At 42.3% G+C, this 9671-nt stretch overlaps 1 protein-coding gene across 1 annotated transcript in view; it reads right to left on the reverse strand.

The window, feature by feature from the left end:
* LOC108796020 (calcium-activated potassium channel subunit alpha-1-like) overlaps nt 1-9671 on the reverse strand; it is a gene marked incomplete at its 3' end in the record, with an annotated part of 400113 nt that overhangs the window by 258653 nt on the left and 131789 nt on the right. Inside the window, exon 2 of the mRNA XM_018567387.1 lies at nt 6753-6920. Coding sequence (XP_018422889.1) covers nt 6753-6920 — 168 coding nt within the window. The remainder of the gene's footprint in view (nt 1-6752; nt 6921-9671) is intronic.

Below are 9671 nucleotides of genomic sequence, written 5' to 3' on the forward strand. Positions count from 1 at the left end.
ATTTTTGGTTATTATCAGGCTGCTTCAAACTTCAGAACAGCCGATAATAAGTTAGTGACACTGATCCTGCAGCAGTTCAGGATTCAGCTGTCACTATAGGTTTTCTGATTGTTGCAACAACGATCAGCAAACTGAAACATTCTCCTTTCAGGAATAGATACATTATAGGAATAGACACATTATGTATCTATTCATGAAAGAAAAAAAGAAAAAAAGCCAGTATAGCTTGAGAGAGATATCTCTCTCGATCTATACGAGCTGTCAGAATGCCGGCAAAAGCCAGCATGTGTGTCCCTCTGCTTTGACTCTCAGACACACGATATTAAGGTATCGGGTGTCTGAAAAAGGTTAACCCTTTCATTAATGAATGCCTCTGTAGTAAGGGCAGCCATTAATGAATGTTAAAAGCTGATTCTCAGCGTTTAACAGCCCTCTAAAGAAGCAAATAACTCGTCACATACAGTGTACGTGACAAGTCATTTGGTCCCTATGTGGCTGGACATACAGTGTACGTCTCCCGTCACGAAGGGGTTAAAGTGTATTTCTATTTTGCAGCCAAATTGGGTATACAGAATTGCTGCATTTGTGAAGCATGTCGCCAAGGCAATTACCAATATGTATATTGTTTGTGGAAAATCAGAAACGCATCATCCAACAACAGTCTACAACACTGTTCCTGTACTGTATAAATTGGCAAATATCCATAAAGAGACATACATTAGCCACACTACACATACCATAAAAACAGATTTTCAGAGTACAAAAAGCCATTATTACGGGATATTTAAAAGATGTTTTTTTTTTACTAAAAAGCGGAACTAAACCAGAAATGTTCCATTTGCAAATAAACATAATATTTCCACAGTACATACCTCAACTCAGTTGGGGTCAATAAAACACTATGCTGTACAGTAGAATGACATGTTATGTATATTATTTTCATCCATCAGCTGACATACTCCACTTAATAAGAGCACTGGGGATAAGTAATAAAAAAATTTAATTCTGAGATATTATCTCAGAGCTCCATTTTTTCTTTGGCCCCAGAACTCTCATGTACCATTCCAATCAAAGAACTACAATAGTACATATACCTTCAATGATTTGTATTAGCGTTTTAAGAGCAATAACAGAGTATTGTACATTAGTTAAAGGAACCTGCACAAAAAGCAATAACTGGGCTGCAATTGCTGACCTTTTTCTAAAGATACAATCTGCCTGCTCTCTGCAGCTTCAATACTTTGAGTAAAGTAAGAACTTTTGATCCATAGGTTTGATCCAGGTCAGTGCCTCAAAAATCAGAAGGAGAGGTTAGCAATTGCATCCTCAATATACTCTCAGTGCGTGGTTCCTTTGAGGTATTAAGTTGAAGGCTGCCTAGTGAAGAAAGGGACTTATGAAACACAAACCTGTTTGAAGACAAAGCTATGAGGTTCAAGTTGAGACATATTAGCAACATAGGCATGACTGTAAATAAAGAAAACTCACGGCAAAATAATTACACTTCTGTATGCACTCCAACCTTAAATCGCAAATAAAAGCCAATATTCCCAAATACCTACTGTTTCCACAACTATTTGATAATAAAATGAATTTTCTATATACAGTTTCTGTTACCTGAAAGAGTCTACTGCTAGAGCAATAGATCATTATGGTGCCGAGAGGCTGCTGCTTGGCATAGAGTACAATGGTGACAGTTATGCCCTAGATTAGAAGGAGCTTTCTACAATCTAGGCCAAACAAAATGGCAGTCCATTTTAAGGTCATTACTATACAATATAAAGTAAACCGTAAACATGTGTTGATATTTTAGACAATGCTGTTATACTGTTAGGCTGTTACAGATCTGCATTTGTCATAACACATTGATACACATTATCACAATCTAAAAATCTTATATGGTGACATCTTACCAATACAACTTTGTTGCCCAAACATGCCCACCATTTATATCTCTATATCTACCTGCACACAATTCAAATACTTCTCTGTGATTATTGTGAGTCTTTTTTTTGGAGGCTAGGACAGCCTCCAGAACAGGGGCATGTCTAGACGACAGTACATGTATACTATATCAGAATACTGTAAATTTGACTGTTTTCTCATTTTTACTCTGTCACGATATACAAGTCGTTCAACCTTTATAGGTTTTTATTTCATTATACCTGCTTTTTGTACACTTTTACATTTGCCCATCTCCTTTACTTACTGATCTAAAGCAAACTTGTCAGAAACCTAGGTGATTCAACCATGTCATAAAAAAATACAGGTTATCAGTGAATACTGCCTGTAGATATAGGCTGCTGACATTATGTGCATGTCTCTACTGTAAAGCTGTTAATCTGGAAGAGTGCAGGATTGGACCCTGAGGTCAAATATTCAAATTATATGCATCCGGCATACAGGCCAATGAACCCAAATATTGGGCCTTTAGTGTCGGCAAGTGCCTTCACACCGTAACCCTTCAGAGTTATTCTGGAAGAGTGCAGGACTGGACCCTGCGGTCAAATATTCAAATGATATGCACCCGTCACATGCGGGTGCGGAAAAATTGCGTCTTGGTCGTTGGTGGTGCACGACACCGAGAACATCACTTTAAGATGGCGTAATAATCACCCACAAAGTTAGGCAGCCTAGGAAGTCTTCCGAATCCAGAGATCCCCGATCTATTCGCTGACATCAGCATCAGGGGATTGATAGCTGCTGCTGATCCAGGACTGATTCATTTTTATACATGTCAGCCGGTCAACGGAGTCTGTGGACAGACGCAATCTTTTGTCTGTCATAAAACCTCCAGTAGCACTGAACGTCCTTTCCGAAGTCACGCTGGATGCAGGGCAGCCCAGTAGCTCCATGGCATATTGGCTAAGTTCTGAAAAGCGATCCATTCTCAAGACCCACTAAGCCAGTGAATTGTCTGCTGGAAAGCTATCCAGGTCTGCTCTTGCCACTAGGTAATCCTGCACCATATGACGAAGACGCTGGCGATGGGTGCCTAAAGTTAACATCCCTGGGCGCTGAGGACTGAAAAAATTGTGAAAGTAATCAGTCAGGTGGCCCCCTTCTCCACCGCTCTTCCTTTGACCAACCGAAGCCTCTGAAGCACCCCTTTATCACTTGCTAACCTACCAGTGTCTGGAAAGGTGTTACACAAGTTTCTCTTCATAGCGTCCTCCAGTTGTTTCATCCTGTGCTCCCTCTGTGAGGGCAGGATGAGCTCTGCAACCTTACGCTTGTAACGTGGATCAAGAAGGGTTGCCAACCAGTAATGATCCCTCTCCTTGGCACTATCGTGCACTACCTCCTCCCAACCACGTACTACTCCGTGGGTTTCTGGTGACAGAAAACACTCCCTTGCAGAATGTCATCCTCAACTTCAATGCCCCCACGGCTGACATAATCCTCCTCCTCCTCTTGTGTGATCTGCCGACCCGCAGAAATGGTGTCTGCGTAAAGGGGGCCTTGAGCTAAAAAAAAGTCCTCCTCTTCCTCCTGCTGCTCTGCCACATCAATAATTCCCTGCAGAGTGTGCTCCAGCAGGAACACCAGAGGGATCATGTCGCTGATGCATGCACTGTCCCTGCTCACCATCCTCGTCGCCTCCTCAAATGGTGACAGTACAGTGCATGCATCCTTTATCAGCAGCCACTGACGGGGGGAAAAAAAACCAAGGTCCCCTGAACCTGTCCTTGTGCCATACTCATACAGGTACTCATTTATGGCCCCCTGCTGCGTGTGCAGACGCTGCAGCATTGCCAATGTTGAGTTCCACCTGGTGGGCATGTCACAAATCCGACGGTTTGTGGGAAGGTGGAATTCCCTTTGAACTTTGGCCAGACGAACACTTGCCAGGTATGATTGCCTGATATGGCTGCAGACGTCTGGTCTATCTGAGAAGCTCTGCCAGCCCTGGGTACCTGGTTAAGAAACGCTGTACCACTAAATTGAGGACGTGTGCCAAGCATGGTACATGCGTCAACTTTCCCAGGCGTAGGGTGGAGAGAAGGTTGCTGCCATTGCCACATACAACCATTCCCAGCACAAGCTGGTGTTGTGTTAAACCATCTCTGGGCCTGCCCCTGCAGAGCTGACAGAATCTCTGCCCTGGTGTAGCTCCTGTCCCCTAGACAAACCAGCTCAAGCACTGCATGGCATCTTTTTGCTTCAACCGATGCGTAGCCCCTGGAACGCTTACAGTGAACTGCTGGTTCGCCGGACAAATCTGCAGAGGCCATCGTGGAGGACGAAGAGGAGTGGGTGGAGCAGACAGACCTCAGATCAGCAGCTTTTTGAAGGCGTGGTGGTTGAACAAGCTCCAGCACGGAGCCCCATCCTGGATCCCTCCCAGCTGCTAGCAGAGTTACCCAGTGTGCCGTGAAGGAAATATAATGTCCCTGGCCATGCTTGCTGGACCACGTGTCGGTGGTAATGTGGACCTTGCTGCTGACTGCCTTGTCCAACGAGGCCAAAACATTGCCTTCCAAATGCTGGTACAGAGCTGGAATGGCCTTAGGTGAAAATAATTGGTGTCTGGGAACCTGCCACTGTGGTACAGCACATTCTGCAAACTCACGGAAGGGGCAGAGTCCACCAGATGGAAAAGCAGCAGTTGTAAAGTGAGCAATTTGGCCAAGCTGGCATTTAGACGCTGAGCATGTGGATGGGTGGGACAGTATTTTTTTTTCCGCTGCAGCAGCTGGAGCATCAAAATTTTATTTCTAACATCTCCAGCTGGTGGGCTGCTGGCAGATTCGGCAGAAAGGACCTGGCACACCCATTGCTATAACATCATCCATGTCAGTGGAGGTTGTGGACATGGCATGACTTATAGTGGGGGTAGAGATCACAGATGAGGAGCGAGGAGAAGTGTTGTCCTTTCTATGGTGGTGTTGCCAACGGGATGCATGGCAGGTGGTCATATGTCTCTTCGAGCTTGTGGTATCCAAGCTGCTGATGTTTTTGCCACGCTTGATCAGGTGCAAAACTTTAACCAATTAGAGCTTCAGAGGGTGCATTGACTTGTGGGACGTTGCGCAGCTGAACAGACCGCAAACATCCCACAAAGTTCGTCTCAAACAGGCAATGTTCGTAAGTTCGACTCGAACAGGCAGCCCATCCCTAGTTGTAACTAATTTTGTATTCTTTTTGTAAACTATATACATTTCAGCAAACTTTTTTTGCAGGTTTCCACCTTTGTCTGTTTGCAAAGGGATCGCCTCCAGGTTGCCATATTGCAAGAAAGTGACTTTTCTTTTTTGTTAATTTAGAAAATTATCATACCTACAGACTGAAACGGAAAGAGGTTTATTATAGAAAAACTCAGGAAGACATTATCTTAACGCTACCAGTGGGGCCATTGTGGGGCCACACAATGAAAATCACTGGAATAAAGACAATGGGAAGTATCTAACTAGGTGTATTACATTCTGTTGAGGAAGGGGGGGGGGTTCATCCATTAAAAGAACAACTTGTACTAAATCTGCAAATAATTTGAAAAAAACAACAACATATTATTTACCTCCATTTAAAATGTAATACTTCATGGGTCTTGTCACTTGCCTAGCGTGGCCCCTCTTTACCTGGACATTGGCCACAGTGGGATTGGTTATGCAACACCAGAATATCAGTTTCCTCAAAGCTGCTGCCTAAACTACATCTCCTTAATGGCATCTGGGAAGTGGTAGGCCTGGTCAGCTGGTAACAAACCAGGGATTTGTAAATCAGAGGAGACACTAATAGCTGTGCCCCTTATAACATAACTGCATCCCCCTGTGGTCCTAGCAGGCACAGTAAAAACAAGGGTGAGAATGTTGTCCTTAATGATGTAATTAAATAGTGGTCTTACAGCTTTGTCACCCTATTAAAGGAAGGGTAGGAAAACCAATTTGGCTGGTAAGATCAACATGCAATTTGTGCACAAATAAGCTGTGTAACTTGAGATGCTACATTGCATATATTTTTTGTTATGATTTGACCATACTTTAAAGGAGAACTATGACATGAGTGATTTCCACTCACGTCATAGTTCTAAGTCGACCTGTGACAATGAGACTGTCACAGGTCGGCTCAGTAGAGGTGAGGGAAAACATACTGGGTTCCCTCACCTCTCGATCCTGTCACAGCTCTCTGCCGTGACAGGGGGGAGGGGCTGGATTCCCCTCTCCCCGCTCCGATCTGCCAGCGCTGACTGGCGGAACGGACGGGAGAGGGGGCGGGTACAGCTGGCTCTGCCTCTAGATAGGCAGAGCCAGCTGTCACTCACGCAGCTGGGCGGATCCCGTCATCTAAGTCGGGATCCGCTCCAGGTGCCGCGTCTCAGTATACCGCGAGCTGTAGCTCGCGGTATACTGAGCTTAGGGTGACGGGAGGACGCTTGTTTGTGTCCTCCCGTTACCCCAAGGAGAACTATGGGGAAAAACACTGACCCCATAGTTCTCCTTTAAGGTTCAATGGCAGCCATTTGATTTTAAGATAAGAAATGCATTTTCTATGTCTGGTTCACATTTTATCAAGCTGTCTACCCAATAATGCAGTTTCAGGTCCACAGGCAACACCATCTGCTTCCACCGGTGAGACTGTACAAGTGTGACGGTTGTTATAAGAGTCTGCCATCAAAGACTCTTTGTCATTGTCCTGTGTAAAGGTCACGTACAGAATTTCAAATAACATTATTTTAGCATTTTTGCACTGCTGGGTTAGTAGTTTTTGTAATCAACATATCGGAGGATTAAAATCAAATGAAGGACACTTACCAGCACTCGACCTGTTAAGGTCTGAGCTGAGATCATCACACCAGCCCAGTCTTTTACAGATGTCATCCAGCCCACCTCAACAATTGCAATTGCATCCTTTTCATCAGTTGGTTTGTATTCCCCATCAGTTACTGTAGTGGTGACCACATTTACAACTTTCTGTACCTCCTATAATAGAGGAAATAAATTATGAGAATCTCTCTTTAACAAAACAGACCGTTTACACAACTATGCACAGTATACAATATTTATGAAAATAAAACCAATGGTTATGTTTTTGCAGTGTGTATCATTAGAATCATTATAAAGAATTTATTCTCACACATAACTCAACAATATGATTTCAGAAGAAAAAAATACACTTATTTTTACTATTAAAATTAAATTAACTGAATTAAAATAAAGCATTTATTATTGTTGTTTATGCGAGCTGGACTATACTAGAAGATACACATGCTCATGAATTAAGAGGAAAAATTAGCTGTGTATGATCATTCTGAATGTCATAGCGGTCTATGGTAATTCCAACGATAATTAAGTGGCATGGGCATAGACAACAAATTATTCTTGGTGTCTTTGGTTTTGTAGAAATAATCAGATGCCTTTGGATTGGTTTAGAGAAGGACCACTTGTTTCCCTTCTCTAGATTAGAAAGGTCTTTTCTTTCTTGCTCATTAAGGGACACAGAAGTCAGTATTCATAGACAATTGGGTTAAGCACATTCCTGCACAATGCATACCTTTACTTAATCTGGGTAAGGCACTTGCCATTAAATATTTTATGCTGGGGTTTGGGGGGAGGGGAGGTGCACAATGCATACCTTCAATGAATCCAAGGAAAGGGGGCATAATCATTAACACTGCTGCCCCAGTGAAGCTGGGCATGGGGGGAAAGCCCAACTTTCACCAGCTTTGTTGTTGGCAGGGTTAAAGTAGAGAGGCTATGAAATAACCCGCCGTTTAAACATTGCCTCTCCACAGCTCTTAGATTTGCTGCATACAGTTTTTAACAAGTCTCATCGGGGTCCAAAAGACCCCTAGTGCCACATTTTCTAAATAAGCTATTGGAGTGCAGATCGCACTTCAATAGCTTATCGCTCGCCTTCAGAAGCCGAGCAATGACAGTTACGGGACCAGAATTGATGCAATCAACGTCGCTCACGGTCCCATAGAGCAGGGAGGAGAAGGGCGAATGGACGTTCGCTGCTCTCCTCCCCAGCTTCCTGCCAAAACCTAAGATGCCAGTCCAGAGCCTGCGAAACAAGGTGGGGGTGGGCAGGCACTGTACTGGCCACAGGAAGTGATCTGGCACCAGAGCCGCCGGAATCACTTCCATTGTTAAGCCAGCAGCCGACTTTAAAAATATAAACAGAGTTCAAGGCACCAAAGCCGCTGGGAGTCTGTTTAAAAGGGGCCGCTGCACATATGTTTTTTTTTGTTTTGTTTTTTTTAGCCAACATAAATACTCCCTGGGGCACATGATCCACTTTAGCAATGAAAGCATTATCTATTTTACATTTACAGTTTTACATATCAGGATCTTACTTAAACTTACCTAAAGGAAATTACTTAAACTAATATCTTGCCATAAACAAATAATATTTGTTAAATTGCTAAATCATTTGCAGGGACACTGTGGCTAAAGCATGTAGCTTTGGGAGAAAACTGTTAGACATACTTTAAGAAGTACCAATTATTCACCAAATTTTTACCATTTAAGATGGGCAATCATTTTGGGCAGACACAAAGTAGTAGCTTTAGCCTGGTGTCACACTTAATTTTAAACCATGTGTAGAAAAAAAAAAGGCTAAAAAGTTATAGCCTACCAAAGTGTTCTTTTAGGAAGTCATATAGGTATTTCCCTTTTCCTGTCACAAGTTGAAGAAAATATGATATGCTTTTTGCAGCAGTCATGACAGGAACAAACGTTTCAACTGTTCCCTTTAATACCACCATAAGCACAAGTTTGTGCTTGACAAAATCTCTCATTGTCATATCACTGAATGGGTTTGAATGGTATGAAAATTTGGTGGAACATACAAAAGTTAAGTGGGAACCCGAAACCTTTCCTGGTGACAGGAACGGAGTCAGGAATAATAGCTGACAGATCTTACTGTTAGAGTATCCAAGACATAGAAGAAGCCATGGTTACACATGCAATGCACAATTTTATCATTTAAGAGGGGCAATTATTTGGAGATGGAACACAAAGCAGGAGTTTTTAAACTAACATCACACTTAACAAATTACTGTGAAACTAGCCAAATATATGGCCCACTAAAATGGTTTTATGAAGTCATGGTCAAATAAGTAATTTTACTTTTGCTGTCACATGAGCCCATAAAATACTATACTATTTTCAAACAGCAAAAATAGATTCTTAGAAAATAAACAAATTATCATGGTGTTAATTGCTGCATAGCCTGGGCTTTAGATGAGCCAGTATTTTAGTTTTTATAATACCTTTAAGTACTTTGTTCTGTCATCTTTAAAATCATTGTCTATGCAAGTTCAATCTCTCACATGAACAACTGACATAGTTGTGACTTCTGTGCTTGCATTTAAGTGCAAACTGACTATTTAACAAAGAGCTGTTCAAAAATCTGGCACTTAATAATAATAATAATAATAATAATAATAATGGGGCCTACAAAGAAAGCGCAATAACTATAAATGAGGGAAATCTTCAACCTCTGACCCCATAGTTCTCTAAGATCACATATGAGGAAGGATCGCATGCTTCAAACAAGAAGAGGCACATACCATAGTTACAAGGGTAGCATGGAATAACTCTAGTGTTTCCCAAGCACATACATATCCAATGTGTGTGCTTAACAGTATAAGGTGTGCTATAAATATATACATGTATTGCCTGCAGTGTTCATATTTTTGCTTTATAGTAGAACTCCAGCTCATATAT

Source organism: Nanorana parkeri, unplaced genomic scaffold (genome assembly GCF_000935625.1).
Source record: "Nanorana parkeri isolate BGI_ZX_2015 unplaced genomic scaffold, ASM93562v1 scaffold1041, whole genome shotgun sequence".
Taxonomy (NCBI): domain Eukaryota; kingdom Metazoa; phylum Chordata; class Amphibia; order Anura; family Dicroglossidae; genus Nanorana; species Nanorana parkeri.